Below are 22,122 nucleotides of genomic sequence, written 5' to 3'. Positions count from 1 at the left end.
GCTGCTCGGGAGAGATTATCCCGACCCACTCCGATGATATTCAGTGTGTTCTCCTGTCCTGGCAAAACCTCTACAAACTTGCCATAGTAAACGTCTACTCACGCCCAACAAGCGTGGCAAGCGCGTCTAAAACCATTGAAGAGATATCATTCTTCCTTCGCTCCCTTGGTAGGGACATACACTACTTGGTGGCCGGGGACCTGATTTGCCACTATGAGCCACTTAGTGGTCTAAATGAGGGAGCCCTTGACGGGCGAGGATGAACACTGGGGAATTCCGCCTTGCCAGTCCCCACGTCCTGGTCCCCTCTGGCCATTCAGATCACAACCCTAACTCTGAATAATTCTATCAGGGCTTGCAACGGTCGCATGCCATCTGACATTCCGTCCAAGTGTCCCCTTAACAAAAGGGTCCATGAGTCAAGACTGGACTACATTATGGTGGAGGCATGTTTATGGCGGAAGGTCGTTGACTTTGAGGTATTGTTTAGGGTGGACAGTGATCACAATGCACTGAGCTTGAGGATAGAGTGCCCACGGCCCAAGGCAAATGGAAAGGAAACAGGCCTGGACGCGGTAGAAGGGTTGGCCATAACCAACAACAGGCGCAGAGTTAAGTGGGATAGACTGGTCATATCACGAGATGCACTACCTAAACTATATAGTGCAGTTGTACCTTTCTTTGAGAAGGTGGGCTCTTTAATTTCTCAGCACGTGGTACCAGACTTTAACGATAACATGCAGTGCGTGCACCAGGATCTAGTAGCCTGCCTAACAGAATTTCTTAATCCCCCGGGCTCCAACAGGAGGCGTAGGGTGCCTGTTTCTACGTGGTACAATGCCTTTTGTAGGAAGGTAAAATCAGAGCTTATCGGGGCCCTTAAAGATGGGAGAGATAAAACAATTATTCGCTCCCTAAGATCACAATACAAAGAAATAATGAACCATGCTAGGAAGGAGTGGGATATGGCCAAATTGTCTAATCTCTCCTCCTCATTAGATGCTAGAGATGCACGTAGATTCTGGGCTATAGTCAGTACAGGGTCAGGAGAGCCTAGATCCGCAATTGAACCCAATATAGAGGCGGGGGTCTGGAAGCTCCATTTTAAATCCCTATACACAGTAGTTGCAGTTCTAGAAAGTCCACTGGTACATACATCTAGACTGAGGGAAGGCGATGAGCATGAATTCTCAGTCGAAGAAGACTTTACTGAAATAGGGAATTTGGCCATGGGTAAGGCCCCTGGCCTAGACAGGCTCCCAGATGACTTATTCAGGAATCAACCGTTGATGTGGGCCCCTTACCTCTGTGCCCTTTTCAACGCGATTTTGGGAGGTATGGAGATACCAGGTACTTGGTTGGGAGCGGAGATTGTCCCAATCTTTAAGAAGGGCTCTCCTCTGCTCCCAACCAATTACAGGCCCATTAGCCTCATAAACGTGCCTCAAAAATTCTTCTCCCGACTAATTCTGGATCGTTTACATGAGTGGATTGAGGAGCATGATATCCTCAGTCCCTATCAGGCCGGATTTAGGAAACAAACATCTACTGTGGACCAGATTTTCTGCCTCATAATGCTATTCTGGAAGACGGCCATACTGGAGGGTGGCAGCCTGTATATGGTCTTCGTGGACCTTCGGTCCACGTTCGACCTAGTACCTAGGGGCAAACTGTGGGTGGTGCTCTTGGACATGGGAGTTCCAAACGCAATACTGGTGGTACTGATGAGGCTGCATACACAAAACTATGCACAGGTTAAATGTAGGAGGGATGGGGTGTTGTCGTCCCGGTTTCCAGTTCCCAGGGGGGTCAGGCAGGGGTGCGTCCTGGCACCAACCCTGTTCTGCCGTCATGTGAATGGTGTCATATCACACTTGGATGCAGTTCCCAAGAACAACGCACCCAGATTGGCAGGCAGGAGGGTGCCAGCGATAATGTTTGCCAATGACACCCTCCTGCTTTCCAAGTCCCCCATGGGGATCCAGCGTGTGCTGGATGGATTTATCGACTTTTGCCGTTGCCGTGGACTAGAAGTCAACGCCAATAAGAATAAATTTATGATTTTCAGTCCTCCGGCACTCACCCGCCCAACTCCGCTCCTGGGCAAGGTTAGATTGGAGAGGGTACAGACATTTCAATACCTGGGGGTGACGATCAATGAAAATCTTTCCTGGGGTCCTCAACAGGTGAAATCTCAACTCAAACTTTCCCAACTAGTGGGTGGCATCCTTAAAATGACAAATACGTCCAAATTCAAGCCAGTGAGCCCCGCCTTGGAGATCTACAAGGTTAAGGCGAGGGCATTGGCCCTTAATGGTGGGGAACTTTGGGGGCACTCCTGTAGACCGGGAATTGTTAATGTGGAGAATAAGTTTGAGGCAGTTACTTGCACTCCCACAAGCCACTTCTCTCCTCCCACTGAGATTAGACTTAGGACTGAGTTTTATCCAGGATGAGCAAGCTCGGAAACCGTTAAGGTTTTGGCGCAGGCTATGGATAACCCCAGAACTGTCCAGTTATAGGCTTGAACTTAAGGATGTGCTGTGTCATGGTAGAGCAGCAAAAATCCCCTGGCTTGCATTCGTGAAAAACGAACTAGGGAAAATGGGACTATCGGACCTCTGGTATGATCCAGAACGGGCATGCAGGGGGGTTTCAGGCAAAATACTTGCGAAGACCTTCATGGATCACAAACAGAATATATGGCTGCATGACTCCAAAGCTGGCTCTTTGACAACAACCTTTTTAACAATCAAACACTCTTATGCCTTTGAGGAGTTTTTGAATGTTATCTATCCAGTAGGAGCAAGGAAGCTTTGCATCCAATGGAGGCATGGAACACTGCCACTAGGGGCATTTGTAGGCAAGTGGTCGACGTCCACGAGCAAATCCTGTCCTGGATGCGGCGCGACCAAGGAGGATGAACTGCACATGCTCTTCTTCTGCCCCGCTTACAGAAAGACCAGAAAGCATTGGCTGGTACCCCTATGTAAGAATATGGGATTTGATAAATGCTCTGTTGCAATGAGAGTGTTTAAGACTGACACATCACCACATATAGTGTTTGCACTCTCAAAGTTCCTTTTAGCAATGTGGTCCATAAGATGTTCCCTCATCAGAGGGGTACCCAGGGTTGAATCTACATAGTGATTGCATAATTTGCTTGATAATCTGCTTTTATGAAATGATAATTTTATGTTTTTGGCTCATGTACACTGTGTTTACTGTAATCTTTTATGACTGAAAAAATGTCGAAATAAAGATTCAATGAATAGTAAGAAGGTTGAGTCCTTTCTTTTAGCTGTGGAGCAAAAGCTGCTTGTTGTAGGGGACTACCGTCCCCACAACCAGTCCACGAAACTACTGACTAGAGTAGTCAGTTTCCAGTAACGTCCCTGAACACCCACTAGCTCTTCCTTCTATGTTTGTGTTCTGAGCCCCTCCTTCTCCCCTTGGACCCACCAACGATGTTTGGTCTCTGTGTAAAGGCGCTTTTGTGTACTGGATTCATGTGAGGTGCAGAGCCCATTTCAGGTGTCTCCCTTGTATCTAAGTAGCCTCTAAAGTTGTGTGCTGTTCAATAACGTTAGTGACAATCTGCAATCTCTCCTCTCACTGCATGCCCCGCCGCTGCTTTTTAGAGTCACTCCTTGTATTGAAATTCTTTGTAAAGCAGATGCCACTTATAGGGAAGATTATAATCTCTCTGACACCACTTGGTACGTAATATCCCATACCTGGGCCAAAAAAAACAGACTCTGCATGGTTTACTATATGGTAATACTTCCCTAAAATATTGCTCATTTTGCCCATGCTTCAGTCCATATAAAACTAGTCTTTGCCCTCCCACCCTCTTGTCCATACAGTACCCTGGATCCCACCAGCTATTACATGCTCACCTCTCAAGAGAACTTACAGATAGAATAGAAGTTTTCTTGCTGGTGGACACGGAACACTTTCTGTTAGTAACTCCACTGGGTGCAATCCTATTGGTGCCTGGCCTGTGTTATTGCATTGCTTGCATTAGATTCTTCACGTGCCTGGCCTATGTTATTGCATTGTTTGTATCAGATTCTCCACGTGCCTGGCCTGTGTTATTGCATTGTTTGCATCAATCCAAGTGCTTGGCCTGTGTTATTGCATTGTTTGCATCAGATTCTCCACGAGCCTGGCCTGTGCTATTGCATTGTTTGCATCAACCCTAGTGCCTGGCCTGTGTTATTGAATTGTTTCCACCAACCCTAGTGCATGGCCTGTGTTATTGCATTGTTTGCATCAACCCTAGTGCCTGGCCTGTGTTATTGCATTGTGTGCATCAGATTCTCCTAGTGCCTGGCCTGTGTTATTGCATTGTCTGCATCAGATTGTCCTAGTGCCTTACCTGTGTTATTGCATTGTTTGCCTCAATCCTAGTGCCTGGCCTGTGTTGTTGCATTGTTTCATCAGACTATTCTAGTGCATGGCCTGTGTTATTGCATTGTTTGTGCCACGTTTTCCTAGTGCCTGGCCTGTGTTATTGCATTGTTTGCGTTACGTTTTCCTATTGCCTGGCCCGTGTTATTGCATTGTTTGCATCAGCACTGGTGCCTGGCCTGTGTTATTGCATTGTTTGCATAAGATTTTCCTAGTACCTGGCCTGTGTTATTGCATTTTTTGCATCAGATTATTCTAGTGCCTGGTCCGTGTTATTGCATTGTTTACATCAATCCTAGTGCCTGGCCTATGTTATTGCGTTGTTTGCATAAGATTCTCCTAGTGCCTGACCTGTGTTCTTGCATTGCTTGCATCAGATTCTCCTAATGCCTTGCCTATGTTCATGCATTGTTGTCATCATATTCTCCTAGTGCCTGCTGTGTCAATGAATTGTTTATATCAGATTGCTTAGTGCCTGGCCTGTGTTCTTGCATTGTTTGCATAAGATTCTCCTAGTGCCTGGCGTGTGTTATTGCATTGTTTGCATCAGTTTATTCTAGTGCTCGGCCCACTTTATTGCATTGTTTGCGTCAGATTCTCCAAGTCCCTGGCCTATGTTATTGCATTTTTTTTAGCAGAGTTTTATATAGCGCAAACTTGACCCGAAGGTATCGGGTATCAGAGCGCTTTACACAAGCACCATTTGCATTACATGAGGACACATTAATTTTTGTTAGGCACGGGGAGATTAAGTGATTTGCCCAGAATCACAGGATGTTGCGCATCCTTGCCGAGACGCGAACCTGGTTCCACAGATTTGAGGTCGACTGCGCTAGCCATTAGGCCAACTCCTTTCTCCATTGTATTGAATTGTTGCATTTCATTATTTGCATAAAATCCTTCTAGTGCATGACCTGTGTTATTGCTTTATTTGCATAAGATTCTCCTCGTGCTATTGCATTGTTTGCGCCAGATTGTCCTCGTGCCTGGCCTCTGACTGCAAGGAACACTGCACTCTTCCTGCAGTTTGAATCTACTTCCTATTTATGTAGCAACAGACAGCACAACATGTCTGCCAGATATATTGTAAGGTCAGAAACAGTAAATAGGTAAGTAGGTATGATGGAAAACAAACTGTTGAGTAAGATTTTCAACGAAGAAGCTGCTTTGATAGACGGCAAAACATCCATGTGGAAACATCATCAGTAGGACAATGGTACATGGAATGATAATGGTAGATTTATTTACACTTCTGTGCAGTACGTGTCACTTATTATTCTTTTCTTCCACTCTCATTGGATGGTAGTAATTTGAAATATCTTTACACCCAACAGAAAACCATCCTTGAATGTATGAAATGACCATCTATAATGAAGCTAATGTTGCAAGTCTTCAATAATAGCAGAAATAATGAGCTACAGTATTCAGCAAAACATCAGTGCAGTCAGTGACAGAGGAACCTCCACACAAACAGACAGATCCCGGATGAAACATCAAGGGCAGTTCAGTGATTGTAAGAGGCTGAGCTGTGCACCTCCATGCCACGAGACGAAGAAATGACCACTACAAAATTAAGGCAACAACAATAACCAACAACCTCCTGTATAAACAAGAGTCCAACACCAGGTTTGATCGTGGGATCAGTATGATGTGATTACGGCAGAGCTCTGTTTTCTAATATAATGACAGGCCATCATTTAGTACTCTAGGTGAATTGTAAGCTCTTTCTGGGTAACTCACAACAGCCAGAGAAAAGCACAACAGAGCGGAGCCAGACAATTGACGGGTAAAGGAAAGAGGAGTTCTTGCATCTACAATACAACAGACTATCTCAATTTGCACTGGCCAAAAGGAAGATACATCTTTACCCGCAAGCGTGCATAGCCATGATCTAAAGGCACAATCACCTACAAAGACACCTTCTACGTATTTGTAGTGTGGCAAATGTTTGGTGGCTATTGCATTTTATTGTTAAAACAGAAATCAAATGTGTAAAATACCGCACACATATAAAGTGTGCGAGAAAAACACAAGTGCTTTATCAGCCATATTGGCCCATCAGGAAATACAGTCAAGGGATATAGACAAATATATACCCGACCCACAAACACTAACCAAGAAAGAAGAATAATACACATGCAGCAAGAGCTTTAGTTTGTCATCAATACTCAAGCATCATCAGCACACGAACACAGGACAAAAACCTTTCAAGTGCAGTGAATGTGTAAAGAGCTTTAGTCACTTATCAAACGTCCAAATTCAAAAGCGAACACACACAGGAGAAAAACCATTCAAGTGCAGTGAATGTGTTAAGAGCTTTAGGCGATTATAAGTGCTTCAAAGTCATCTGTGAACACACATGGAGGAAAAACCATTCAAGTGCACTGAATGTGCAAAGTTCTTTAGTAACTTATCAGAACTACAAAGACACCAGCGAACACACACAGGGGAAAAGCCATTCAAGTGCAGTGAATGTGTGAAGAGCTTTAGTCAGTTATCAAGCCTACGAAGACATCAAGGAACACACACAGGGGAAAAGCCATTTAAATGCAGTGAATGTTTAAAGAGCTTTAGTCGATTATCAGTGCTTCAAAGCCATCAGCGAACACACACGGGGGAAAAACCATTCAAGTGCTCTGAATGTGCAAAGTGCTTTAGTGAGTTATCAAACCTTCGAAGACATCAGCGAACACACACAGGGGAAAAGCCATTTAAATGCAGTGAATGTGTGAAGAGCTATAGTCAATTATCATCCCTACAAATTCATCAGCGAACACACACGGGGGACAAACCCTGTCATTGTAGTGAATGTGACAGTAGTTTTCGTAACTCTTCAGCATTAAGGAATCATCAGCAAACTCACACAGGAGAAAAACGATTCAAGTGCAATGAATGTGGGAAGAGCTTTAGTCGATTATCAGACCTACAAAGACATCACCGAACACACACAGGGGAAAAGCCATTCAAGTGCAGTGAATGTGTAAAGAGCTTTAGTCAATTATCATTGCTTCAAAGCCATCTGCGAACACACACGGGGGAAAAGCCATTTAAATGCAGTGAATGTTTAAAGAGATTTAGTCGATTATCAGTGCTTCAAAGCCATCAGCGAACACACACGGGGAAAAGCCATTTAAATGCAGTGAATGTGTGAAGAGCTATAGTCAATTATCATCCCTACAAATTCATCAGCGAACACACACGGGGGAAAAACCCTATCATTGTAGTGAATGTGACAGTAGTTTTCGTGACTCTTCAGCATTAAGGAATCATCAGCAAACTCACACAGGAGAAAAACGATTCAAGTGCAATGAATGTGGGAAGAGCTTTAGTCGATTATCAGACCTACAAAGACATCTGCGAACACACACAGGGGTAAAGCCATACCATTGCGATGAATGTGTGAAGAGCTTTAGTCTGTTATCAAGCCTTCAAAGACACCAGCGAAGACACATATGGGAAAAGGCATTCAAGTGCAGTGAATGTGCAAAGAGCTTTAGTCGCTTATCAAACCTCCAAACACATCAGCGAATACACACAGGGGAAACACCATTCAAGTGCAGTGAATGTGCAAAGTGCTTTAGTCAGTTATCACAACTTCAAACACATAAACGAACACACACAGGGGAAAATCAAATTCAAGTGCACTGAATGTACAAAGGGCTTTAGTCATTTATCAAGCCTACAAAGTGATCAGCGAGTACACACGGGGGAAAAACCATTCAAGTGCAGTGAATGTGTGAAGAGCTTTAGACAGTTATTAGACCTACAATGTCATCAGCAAACACACACGAGTAATAAACCCTATCATTGCAGCGAATGTGACAGTAGTTTTCTTCAGCATTAAGGTGCCATCAGCGAACTCACACAGGAGAAAAACCATTCAAGTGCAGTGAATGTACAAAGTGCTTTAGTTGGTTATTACAACTTCAGAGACAACAGCAAGCACGCACGGGGGAAAAACCCTATTATTGTAGTGAATGTGACAGTAGTTTTCGCTTCTCTTCAGCATTAAGGTATCATCAGCGAACTCACACAGGAGAAAAACCATTCAAGTGCAATCAATGTGGGAAGAGCTTTAATTGATTATCAGAGCTACAAAGTCATCAGCGAACACACAGGGAGAAAACATAGAAGAGCGCTGAAAGTGTGAAGGACTTTTGATAAAAGACCCGACTAGCAGTAAAGAAGAAAAACAGATAACAGTATTTTCAAAGTTAGAAAAGTGTTTGTTTCCAGAGATTGCTCACTTGCGTACACAAAGCAAAGCATCATGATGCACCAAGATACACAGTTGGAGGCGAGCACAATGTGGATTAGAAGAAAAGAAACATTCTTGATTTTTATTTGGTGAAGAAGAGATACAAAGAAAAAAATGAAATCGCACCTGATCACACTTCCTGTAAAAAGCAACACTGAACAATACTGGGACTAACAATGGTATTTTCAGCTAACTTGTGGGATTAGTGATAAAACCTATAAACCTAACCCACCCAGAGTGGACATGTCAGGGCTCTGGAGATGGAAGCTTCATTGGTAAAATGTATGTATTACTATTAACAAATGCCACTGCAGTATATGTAATGAACTAAAGCGAAACACAGGTGTTCAAGAAATAACCTATTTTTAGATATAAAAGAGCATATAAAACTTTATAAATACAAAAATATACCTTGTTTCTAAGTAACATTTGCTGAATCTTTTACACACTGTTATCGGTTGATTGATCAGCTCGGACCTTGTAACTAAGTGTGACCCTTGGCTCCTCCCCGACTTGGCTCTCCCTATTCATTTTGTGACTTGCTAAACTCTACTTTTTACCATAATTGAGCAACTGTAAGCAGCAGACACTGGTTTAAGAATGTGGTGAAATAGTGAAATCCCACATCAAAAGCATATATGTACCAGGACAATCCGTTGCACTCCCAGCAACTCATCTTCCACACTGATTGTCCCTTGTTCTCAAATGTGCTGAAGGATTTGTCGTATGAATGCCAGAAGTGGCAGTGAGATTCATGAAGCTAAAGCTAACAGGAGTGTTTGGGAGATAGAGAAGAGGAGAGATAAAGTAAGCGAGAGAGACAAAGAAAGGGGGAGAAAAAGAAAGAGAAATGGAAGGAGGGGGAACGGCAGGTGATCTATATTCACCTAAAAATAGAAGAAGCAGCCGAATACATGTCAAGGTATGACATCACCAGTGAAATGGGCTGAACACCTGTGAATTTATATATTTATTTTTAGTAGCTATAGACCAATGTCATGCCAATAACAGGGCACAAGTAAGGAAAATACTAAAGGAGCCCATTATCATATGCAAATCACAAGGACGTCACATGTAGTGACATCACAAGAAGTGATGTCAGGCCCTTATAATAATTTTCACATGAAAGGTCGATGGCCTGTTTTAAAAACAATAAACATAAAATAATGTAAGAAGTTTTGGGATTCAGTTTTTATACATCATGTTTTTTCCCACTATCAGTTTGTAACTAAACTCAGAAATGACTCAAAGTGTAAATATTTTTAAACAGATATGGGGAACTTGGAAATTACATTTTTGAACAGTTTTCAGCAGATAAATAAAATTTGCTTTTAATTTGCATTTGTTTCCTGACATTATTCTTTATTTAACCCCTAAGCCCCAAAGTGTTTCACATTTACAGCAATAGAAGGGCTAATTTTGTCAAGTTTCTGTCCCTCTCTTGCGCCACTCACACAAATAAATAAAGGGGACGCTGCTAGTGGGACGGATAGTTACAAACACTCTGAGGCCTGTGTCTGCAGTGCTGAGGCACAAAGTAAGAAATCCCAGTCGCAGGCTAAGGAGCTAGGTGGAACTGAGTCTCTTTTCTAGATAATAGTGGAGGGACCCCATCAAACTGTGTCGACCCCCAACTTGTGCCGTGCTGATAAAGCAATAGTGAATTTGAGTAATTTATAAACTGAAATGAGAGAAAGAAGAAGAGAGCGAGGTGCAGGATATATTAAAGAAAATGAAAAAAAGAGACACGACACAAGGAGGAAGTATCAAGGGAGAGAAACGAGAGGGAGCACTGTGGGAGAAGGTGGAATGGAAAGCAGAGAGAAAAAAGAGGGCATGGTTATATAAGAAGCAGGCTTGATAATCACCTGGCTTTTGTTAATAAGAACCAGTGCTTACTTTGTAAAAGGGGTGCAGCCGACACTACTGAGTATCGGGCGCTGAATACCAATGCAGTGTAGTCTTGATTCCACCTGATGCCTCTTTAATTCACCACCAGACACTCTTTGCCTCTTTATCCTACTCTAGCAGGTTTCTGCTTTCTACCTCATATTTCCTGGGTTTCTCTCTTGTTTTTTTTTCTTTCTATCTCCTGTGTGTCTTTCACCGTTTTGATGTGGAGCAGACTATAATGAGGAAAACAAGTTTAGTTCCAACAAAAATTAGTGTGATGTGCCTTACCTGTAACCACTGACTCAAATTAAGCACTGACAACAACCTGTATATTAGGGTGTGATGATTAACACGGGAAACATACAGAATATGGAAGGAACGCAATAACATATAATTATGCAATATGCTGCAGTAAAAGGGACTTTTCACAGAGGTGAATGGACAGAACTCTATCCGCAGAGAGCAGAGTGGGACACAGCTCTGTTTGTTGACAGCAGAGTGGTACACAGCTCTCTCCGCAGAGAGTAGAGTGGTATGCAGCTCTCTCCACTGACAGTAGAGTGGGACACAAATATATCATGTTACAATGCGTGCCTTTACAAAGCAGTACTTTACAAGGTGGTTGTTACAACGACCGCGTTTTAACCTCGTGTGTCATTAAAACACAAGTCGTTGCTCTAGGGGGCGCGCTGGACTTAGGAATAGTATTAATTACTGTTCCTACTCCAGTTTGCCCAACAGCAGGGAAGGCATTAGATTTAAAATCCAACACATTCCCTGGTGTTGCAAGCCTGGTAACAAAATGGTTGTTGTAAAGACCACGTTGTAAAGTAATGCATTGTGTCTGTTCCGTAGTAAACATTGTGTTCGAGGCATATGAGCTGCAGATTGTACACTTAGCAATAGATCACCACCTGGTGTTGGGCTCAGATGATTGCAGGTTGTTGTCTTCTTGGAAGAAGTCTTTGTAGTCACGAGATAGGTGACTCCTCCCTTGGACAATACTGCGCATGGTCATCGACTCCATCCTCAGATTGTTTTTTTCCGCCACTGGGTTCGGATGAAAGTTTTCCGCTCCGGCTAGAAATCACTTTTTCTGCATTTTCGAAGCGTAAAACTTTAGTTCAACTTTTTCGACATCGAATAGACTTTTCGACATCACCAGCTACATCCCGGTGCGTCGACGCGGGCCGTTGGGCCTATCGGCGCCGTACGGCCTACGCCTCATGGACAGCACTCCATTCAAAAGATGCCCGGTATGTCGAGCAAAATTCCCTCACGAGATGAGGAGATCAGCGCCAGCACCCGAGGCCATCTTTGAGGAGGAGATCGTCGAAGAAGACGTCTCCGAGGACGAGAACCCACTCGAAGATATCTCTAAGTACGAGGCTCCACTCGCCGCCGAGGAAGACTCGCCTGATCTTCAGATCATATCGGGAGCAGAGGACTCAGACGATTCAATTCCATCTCGACAACCTGTGAGTACCTCTGCCCCTGCACAACAGACACTACCCAAACAAAAGGCAACGGTCAGCACTCGGCCCATGGGGCCCAGTCGAGACCGAAATTCACCCTCCGACGCCCCGCCTTCGGGCTCGGCTCCGAGGAAAAAGACTACGCCTTCCGGTGCCTCGGCGCCGAAAAAACCACATGTGCCAATTCCACCTCCTCCATTGGCATCAAAACATCCTTGGACACTGAAGGACTCTTCGACACTGAAGCCAAAACGCCCTTCGGTGTCCAAACACCCTTCTGCACCCGAACCAAAAGACACATCGGTGCCGAAGCCAGGAACCGTACCGGACCCGAAAGCTTCGACTCCGAAAACCTCTGGTTCCAAAAATAAGGAAGGGAAGCTATATTCCGGCACTGCAGGCCCAACAAAACCTGTCTCCACGCCAAAATCTTCAATATCGGTACCAAAGACTCCAGACCACCTTCGGCACTGAAAAAATTTCCACAGGACTCAATCACTCCTCCTAAGGCAAAAACACTAAGCAACCCCTATCTGCACCGAAAAAATCGACGTCGAAGAAGATTATAGAAGAGGAAGATCTGTTTAGACCAGATCCTAGACAGAAAAAAGTCCATATTAATCCAAAAACTGGACATGTGGAAGCAATTCTTTATAAAAAAAAGACCAGCAGACACACCACTTCCACCTGTGGATCCTGCCAAAAAGGATAGTACAACTTCTCCAATGCACCCTTCCTCTCCTTCACCTTCTTCCTCTCCTATTACTCCATATATTGAACCTATAACTTCTCCTGCTCAATCTCCTGCATCATCACACCACACTGACGAGGAGTATGATTTAGGTGGGGGGAATGACGTACCAGAGCCACATACATACCCTTTAGATGAGGATGTCAATCCAGAATATCCCAAAGATGACGATGCATATAATTTTCCACCAAACACTGCACCAGACATCCCTGATCCTCAATACTACCCAACAAAACCTTCCCCTCCAGAGGATAGTATTGGGTTTAATCATCTATTAAACAGAGCTGCCCTTTACCATGGAGTTTCAATGCACTCTGATGCCATTGAGGAGGATTTCTTATTAGACACTTTTGAACAGTCACAAAGGTCTACTCAAATATTACCCATGATCAAAGGAGTCATTAAACATGCTCCAGACATTTTTAAAGATCCAGTACGGTGTTGGATGCTAAATCCCAGCATAGAGAAAAAGTATAGACCAGCATCAGCTGATCCAGTCTACATTAAGGGACATCTGCCACTAGACTCTTTGGTAGTGTCAAATGCACGTAAAAGAGCCAATTCCCAAACTTCTGGTGACACACCCCTGCCTGACAAAGAATCTAAAATTATTGATGCATCAGGGAAATGGATTGCTGCGCAAGCAACAAACATATGGCGCATAGCAAACACACAAGCCTTACTCTCACGCTACAACAGGGCTCACTACCACCAACTAGAAAAATTAATGGAACACCTACCAAATCAATACAAAGATCAGGCAGAAGAGCTCTTACAAGAAGGCAAATTAATATCTAATGCCTCAATTAAATGCGCACTAGATGTAGCTGACACAGCATCAAGAGCAGTTAATACTAGTATTATTCTCAGACGTCATGCATGGTTACGCATTTCAGGTTTCAAACCAGAAGTACAAACTACCATCCTGAACCAGCCCTTCAATCAGAACCAGTTGTTCCGGTCAGAAGTAGACAACACACTAGAAAAGATGAAGAAAGACACAGAGACTGCTAAGTCTATGGGTGCATTACAATCCACCCAGACTAGAAGTTCTTTTCGCCGCTCCTCTTATAGAGGAGGCTCCAAGCAGACCGGCACAGATACCACATCATCTTTTAAGACACACACGCAAACCTCCTCTAATAAACGCTACTTTAGAGGAGGATACAGAGGCAACAACAATAAGGGAAGAGGTAGAGGTAATACCAACAACCGCTCCTCTTCCACTCCCAAACAGTGACGTCCCTCTGCCTCCCCTCCAGCATTCCACTCCTGTGGGGGGCAGACTATCACAGTTCCTACCTGTCTGGAATTCCATCACAACAGACAAGTGGGTAAGACAGATTATCCAACATGGCTACTGCCTAGAACTCACAGCAACCCCCCCAAACATACCACCCAGGCAGCGTCCAATGTCCGCAGAACACATAACTGCTTCAACAGGAAGTTCTAGCACTTCTAGAAAAAGATGCTATTCAAGTGGTCCCTTTACAGGAACAAAGAACAGGAGTCTACTCCCTGTACTTTCTAATCCCCAAGAAGGAAGGGATCACTGAGACCAATTCTCGACCTCGGGCCCCTCAACCACTACATACAATCAGATCATTTTCACATGATCACTTTATAACAAGTACTCCCATTAGTAGAACAGGGAGATTTTCTTTCAACACTAGACCTAAAGGACGCCTATTTTCATGTTCCTATACATCCTGCGCACAGGAAGTATCTAACATTTGTTATACAAGGACAACACTATCAGTTCAAAGTCCTTCCATTTGGGGTCACAACAGCACCACAAGTGTTTACAAAGTGCTTAGCAATAGTAGCAGCACATTTCAGAAGACAATAGATACATGTCTTCCCTTATCTCGACGACTGGCTCATAAAAGCAAGATCATTCAACCAGTGTGTACAACATACAAAACAAACGATTCAAACATTACACGACTTAGGGTTTACGATAAACTACACCAAGTCGTACCTAGACCCTTTGCACGTTCATCAATATCTAGGAGCTACCTTAGACACATCGGCAGCTCTAGCGTATCCCAGTCAAGCCAGGATTCAAAGCATTCAGATCTTAGTCTCCCTTTTTCAATACCAACACTCTCTTCAAGCCAGAGTGTTCATGAAACTAATAGGCATGATGGCGTCTTGCATCTTCATAGTTCCTCACACAAAACTGCAAATGCGCCCACTACAAGAATGTCTAGCACAACAGAGGAATCAGGCTCAAGGTCAGCTCACAGACCTGGTGGTGGTGGACAGCCGTACATATCGCTCTCTGCAATGGTGGAACACCAAAAACTTCGTTCCTAGACCCTGTCCCACAAAGATTGCTCACAACAGATGCATCCCTCACAGGATGGGGAGCCCATCTCTTGCATTATACCACACAAGGCCAATGGAACAACCATCAGAAACAGTTCCACATCAACCATTTAGAGTTGCTAGCAATTTTCCTAGCACTCAAAACTTTTCAAGTACAAGTACAAAACAAAGCTGTTCTAATCCGGATGGACAATATGAAAGCCATGTATTATGTACAAAAACGGGGGGGGCACACACTCTGCAACTGTCCCAGCTTGCACTGAACATTTGGAGATGGGCCATCCATCAAAACATACACATGACAGTAGAACACCTTCCAGGAATTCACAATCAGATAGCAGATCTGTTGAGTCGTCAGTCACAATAGATTCACGAATGGGAGATGCACCCACAAGTTCTCCAACCATTCTTCCAAAAGTGGGGCATCCACAGATATATCTGTTTGCCACCCACGAAAACGCAAAATGCCTAACCTTCGCCGCCAGGTTTCCACACCCACAATCGGAGGGAAATGCGAAATGGATGAACTGGTCAGGCAGATTTGCGTACACTTTTCCGTCTCTCCTACTCATTCCACTAGTAGTACGCAAGCTCAGACAACAGTCTCTCAAACTAATACTAGTGGCCCCCACATGGGCACGTCAGCCGTGGTTCACCACGCTACTAGATCTCTCACTGGTTCCACATCAGAAATTACGGCTCACGCCATCCCTGTTAACACAGAACCATGGAGAAATAAGGCACCCAGAACCAAACCAACGGAATTTGGCGATCTGGCTCCTGAGGTCTTAGAGTTTGGCTACTTAAACTTACCACCAGACTGTATGAACATAATGAAAGAAGCTGGAAGACCCACTACCAGAGCATGTTATGCTGCTAAGTGGAAAAGATTTGCAATATACTGTAGCACAATCACATTGATCCACTGGATGTTTCCATCCAAAATATTATGTTCGAGGCATGTGGGCTGCTGAATTCATATCTGTGCATAGATCGCCACCTAGTGTTGGGTCCGGATGATTGCACATTGTTGTCCTGGAAGAGTCTTCGAAGTATCACGAGATAGGTGGCTCCTCCCTCGGACTACAGTGCGCATGGGCATCCTCTCCATCCCCAGATTGTTTTTCTCCGCCATTGGGTTTGGATGTACTTTCCTACTCTCCAAGTTTGGAATCAAGAAAAACTTTTGAAAAGACCTTCGGATCCGTCGGTATTGTTCAGTGCTCGCTGCGATACACTTTTTACAACTTTGTTGCACTCCGGTCGTCGAATCGGGCCTTCTCGACACCACGTGGACCGACCGTCGGTGGAACGAAGTCCATTCAAGTACTGCCCGAAGTGCAACTCGAAGTTCCCGCACACAGACAAGCATCCAGTGTGCAATAAATGCCTATCTCCAGATCACAATGAAGATAGTTGCCTAGCCTCTGCCCAGTTCCGTTTTAAAAAGACTATTCGGAATCGACAGGCGGCGAGGAAAGAAATGCAACGATCGGTGCCTGAGCCCGATAACATCTTCGACGATGAGGAAGAACTAGCGAGCGCCGAAGACTCTGATCAAGACGAAAGACAATACTCGGAGCCCGCCTCCGAATATTACGTTGAAGAGGGAGAACTAATCGTCGATCTCGAGGAATATGATCAGGACATTGTTGCAGTTGAAGACAACTCCGATGACGACGAGGGGCGAACCATGAGTACACCGCCCCATATAGACACTACACCTCTATCAGAGACTCAGGTCGAGGCATCGCCAGCAGGCCATAGCCTAGATCAATATCCTCGTTCTACAGCCCCGCTATACCGCCCGGCTAAGAACATACCAAAAGAGCCCTCTGAGACACAACATACGACATCGGTTCCACCGAAACCGAAACTAGTCGACAAAACAGTCTTCGGACCGAATTACGCCGAGCTGAAGGTAACTAAGCCGAAAGGCGTCGACCCGAAGGACACAGTACCAATACAACCTTCGAAACCAAAGACTGTCGAGTCGACATCGAAGACCAAAGCAGTCGAGTCGAGCTCGAAGTCGAAGGCCGTCGAGTCAACCTCGAAGCCAAAACACGTTGATTCGACACAAAAACAAAAGCACATCGAATCGACCCCCAAGAAGCACATTGAATCGAGCAAAACAGCCTCAAGTATCGACAAAGGGGAAAAAACCAGTCGCCGAGAGCACAAGGCCTACGCCCAAAGCTACCGTCGAACCGAAAGTGAAACCAAAGGTGGACGAAAGAAAATCGGTCGAGCCGAAGCCAATCGAACCGAAAAAAGCTGTTGAGCCAAAACCGCAGGCTCCAAAAAAACCTAGAGACACAGTCGAACCGACAAAACCGCTCGGTCCGAAACAGGTGGTGAAGCCAACCAAAGACATTCAACCGAAAAAACCTGTCGAAAAACAGCCTAAACCGATCCAACCACCAAAACCGTCGAAGCCACAAAAAGCATCGACCCAAAGAGACAAAAACCAAAGGTTACAGCACCAAAACTAAGGACTGACGAAGCGGAGCTTATTCCCCCCAGATCCCTCCACAGAAGACCAGTCAAAACTCTATATTGACCCAAAAGACTGGTAAAGTGATTGTTTATACCAAAAAGAAAAGACCTCTGCCAACTGAAGACCTTTCCAGAATCCCCCTAAAGAAAAAGAAGACTGTGCTACCTCTCCCATATCCTTTGAACCTATCAGTCCAGTTATGCCTACTACTCCTTATGCCCCAACCTCACCTGCACGCTCTGACTACAACCCAGATGAAGATCAAGACGCAGATGTAGGGTTTGGTTTTCCACAAAACCCACTTGCAGAGCCAAACACACAGCCATGGGGTGGAGGAGGAGATCCAGACACTGAAGGGATTCTGCCCATTACAGACCCTGCAGTATACCCCACTAAGCCATCACCCACAGAGGATACAGTAGCATTTAATTCACTACTGGATAGAGCAGCAACCTACCACAATGTAGATATGCACTCTGTTGCTATTGAGGAAGACTTATTCTTTGATACACTAACAACATCTGAGAGACACGTTAAAACACTCCCAATGTTAAAAGGGGTATTAAAACATGCAAGTGACATTTTTAAGGACACTGCTAGAGCACGGGTCATAAACCCTAGAATTGAGAAAAAATATAGTGCTGCACCTATAGATCCTACATACATCATAGATTCCTTAGTGGTCTCCAACGCACGTAAGCGTGCAAACTCCCAGACTACTGGAGAAGCCGCTCCACCAGACAAGGAGTCTAAAATCTTTGAGTCATCAGGCAAGAGAGTGGCGGCTCAGGCAGCAAACTCAGGGAGAATAGCCAATACACAGGCCTTGCTGGCCAGATATGATAGGGCGCACTACGACAGTTTGGAAGAAATTCTCCAATACTTACCTGATCCCTACAAACAGCAGGCAGATGAACTTATACAAGAGGGAAAGCTCATCACCAATGCCTCAATTAAATGTGCCCTAGACGCGGCAGACACAGCTGCCAGATCCATCAATACAAGTGTGCTGCTAAGGCGACATGCATGGCTTCGCATATCAGGCTTTAAAAATGAAGTCCAATCAACAATTCTTAATCAGCCAATCAACCCAGACTTTTTATTTGGTCCAGCAGTTGATTCAATTCTGGACAAAATAAAAAAGGATGCAGAAACTGCAAAGTCTATGGGAGCTCTTCTGTCCCAAGAACACCGGGGCTCCTTTCGTCGCTCCAATTATAGAGGAGGAGCGCGAGGGACATCACAGCAATCCTCCAACTACAAAAGTAACACACAATCCACATATACCAAAAACACCAGCAGGGGTGGATATCGAGAAAACAATACTACGGGAAGAGGTCGTGGAGGCAATGCAAATCGATCCTTCACTAATACCAAGCAGTGACTTCTTGGTACTAACCCCAGACCACATAATACCAGTCTGGGGAAGAATACAACAATTTCTGCCAGTCTGGTTAAATATCACCACAGACAAGTGGGTCAGGCAAATTATCCAACATGGCTATTGCCTCGAACTCACCTCCACACCAACAAACATACCACCCGTGCACCGTCCACTGTCACAGGAACATATAACGCTACTACAGCAAGAGGTCATCAGTATGCTGCAAAAAGGGGCGATAGAACCAGTCCCACTACACCATCAAGGAACAGGAGTATACTCCCTATACTTCCTTATTCCAAAAAAGGACGGGTCTCTCAGGCCAATATTGGACCTCAGGCCCCTCAACCTGTACATTTTGTCGGAGCATTTCCACATGCTCACTCTCCAGCAAGTCTTACCATTGCTTAGCCAGGGAGACTTCCTAGCGACCTTGGACCTCAAAGATGCATACTTTCATATACCAATACACCCTACTCACAGAATGTATTTGAGGTTCACCATTCAAGGACAACACTACCAGTTCAAGGTCCTACCATTTGAGGTGACAACAGCTCCAAGAGTGTTCACCAAATGTCTAGCTACAGTGGCAGCACATCTCAGAAGGCAACACATCCATGTGTACCCTTATCTGGACGACTGGCTAATACACGCGCCAACAGCCCGGCAATGTGCCGACCACATGTCAAAGACCAAACATCTCCTGCACAGTTTAGGATTCTCACTAAACTACCCAAATTCACATCTACAAACCTCCCACGTCCAACAGTACCTGGGAGCAACAATAGATACACTGGCAGCAAAAGCATATCCCAACACAACACGGGTCGAGGGAATGCAAATGTTGATACAAAAGTTCAGACCCCAACACTCATTACCAGCACGAGTGTTTATGCAACTAATAGGCATGATGGCCTCGTGCATATTCATAGTCCCTCATGCCAGACTACATATGCGTCTGCTACAAGAATGCCTAGCAAGGCAGTGGAACCAGGCTCACGGGCAATTGAAGGACCTAGTGTTGGTGACCAGTCGGGCATACAACTCTCTGCATTGGTGGAATCCACAAAACGTTTGCAAGGGACGACTGTTCCAAGAGCCTGTCCCACAAATAGTCCTGACCGCAGACGCATCTCTAGTAGGATGGGAAGCCCATGTCCTACACTACACGGTACAGGGACTCTCGACTGTACAGCAAAAGAAAAAGCATATCAACCTTCTGGAGTTGATGGCCATCTTTCTAGCCCTAAAAGCTTTCACGACACACTTATGCAACAAAGCTGTGTTGATCCGGACGGACAACATGACAGCTATGTATTACATTCAAAAACAGGGAGGAACACACTCACCACAGCTGTCGCACCTAGCTCAAGCAATGTGGAAATGGGCCATTCAGAAAAACATTTTTCTCATGGCAGAACACCTCCCAGGCAAGGACAATCAAGTTGCCGACCTGCTAAGCAGGCACAGCCAACAGATGCACGAATGGGAAATTCACCCCAAAGTGCTCCAACCATTCTTCCGGAAGTGGGGACACCCGGAGATAGACCTGTTTGCCACAAGCGAAAACGCAAAAGGCCAGTACTTTGCCGCCAGGTTCCCACATCCGCAGTTGCAGGGCTCCTGAAATCCTAGAGTTTGGATACCTTAACTTGCCTCCCGATTGCATGAATATTATCAAAGAGGCAAGAAAACCCACTACCAGAGCATGTTATGCAGCAAAGTGGAAACGGTTCGTCATTTACTGTAATAACAATGACATTAACCCACTTGATGCTTCCACTCAAAACATCATTCGCTACTTATTGCACCTACAACGTTGCAATTTAGCCTATTCATCCATCAGGATACATCTAGCTGCGTTAGCAGCATATCTGCAAAACAGGCAACACCTTTCACTATTTGGGGTGCTAGCAATTAAAGCGTTTATGGAAGGACTTAAACGCGTAATTCCTCCAAGGCACCCACCTTCACCAGTCTGGAATCTAAACGTTGTTTTAACCAGACTAATGGGACCACCTTTTGAACCACTACACTCATGCGAAATACAATTTCTTACTTGGAAGGTGGCTTTCCTCATTGCCATTACTTCGCTTCGAAGAGTTAGTGAGCTGCAAGCCCTAACTATTCAAGAGCCATTCATTCAAGTACATGCAAATAGAGTAGTTCTCAAAACAAACCCTATATTCATGCCAAAGGTGGTATCCCATTTCCATATATATCAAACTATAGAACTGCCAGTGTTCTTTCAGAACCCACAGACAGTAGCCGAGAGGGCCTTGCATACCCTAGATGTCAGGAGAGCTCTGCTATATTACATAGACAGAACTAAGACATTTCGGAAAACAAAACAATTGTTTGTTGCCTTCTCACCACAACACAAGGGTAACCCTATTTCAAAATCAGGTATAGCCAGATGGATAGTTAAGTGCATCCAGATATGTTATTTAAAAGCAAAACGCACTTTAACAATCCCCCCTAGGGCGCATTCCACATGCAAGCTAGGGGCATCCATGGCTTTCCTGAGAAACATTCCTTTACACGAGATTTGTAGTGCAGCCACATGGTCAACCACACATACATTTACAAAACACTATTGTGTAGATGTACATTCCAAACAGCAAGCTGCTGTAGGCCAGGCTGTTCTCAAAACTCTTTTCCAGACTGCGGTAGCTGACACAGGTAGCCACTGCTAAGGGAGATACTGCTATACATTCTATGCACAGATATGAATTCAGCAGCCCACATGCCTCGAACGGAATATGCTACTTACCAGTATGCATCTGTTCTTGGCATGTAGGGCTGCTGACATTCATATCGCCCACCCACCTCCCCGGTGCCTGTCGCAGCTGTAGCATTCTCTCTTTGCATGGACATCTCTTACTGTACTATACTCCATCTCTGCCACAATGATGAAAAACAATCTGGGGATGGAGAGGGTGCCCATGCGCACTGTTGTCCGAGGGAGGAGCGACCTATCTCGTGATACTTCGAAGACTCTTCCAGGACAACAATGTGCAATAATTCGGACCCAACACTAGGCGGCAATCTATGCACAGATATGAATGTTAGCAGCCCTACATGCCAAGAACAGATGCATACTGTAAGTAGCATATTCCT

At 44.8% G+C, this 22,122-nt stretch overlaps 1 protein-coding gene across 1 annotated transcript in view; it reads left to right on the top strand.

Annotated features, from left to right (window-relative positions):
• The window catches only part of LOC147737882 (uncharacterized), a 540,045-nt gene extending 522,640 nt beyond the window's left edge, over positions 1–17,405 (top strand). The window contains 3 exon segments of the mRNA XM_086924989.1: positions 6,841–7,469; positions 16,522–16,818; positions 16,915–17,405. Of these exon segments, the coding sequence (XP_086781115.1) occupies positions 6,841–7,469; positions 16,522–16,818; positions 16,915–17,405 (1,417 nt within the window).
• Positions 17,406–22,122: the final 4,717 nt, after the last annotated feature.

This window comes from Lissotriton vulgaris, chromosome 1_1 (genome assembly GCF_964263255.1).
Source record: "Lissotriton vulgaris chromosome 1_1, aLisVul1.2, whole genome shotgun sequence".
NCBI classification, from domain to species: domain Eukaryota; kingdom Metazoa; phylum Chordata; class Amphibia; order Caudata; family Salamandridae; genus Lissotriton; species Lissotriton vulgaris.
Note: the sequence above shows the minus strand (reverse complement) of the source record. Positions and strands in the feature narration are given on the sequence as shown.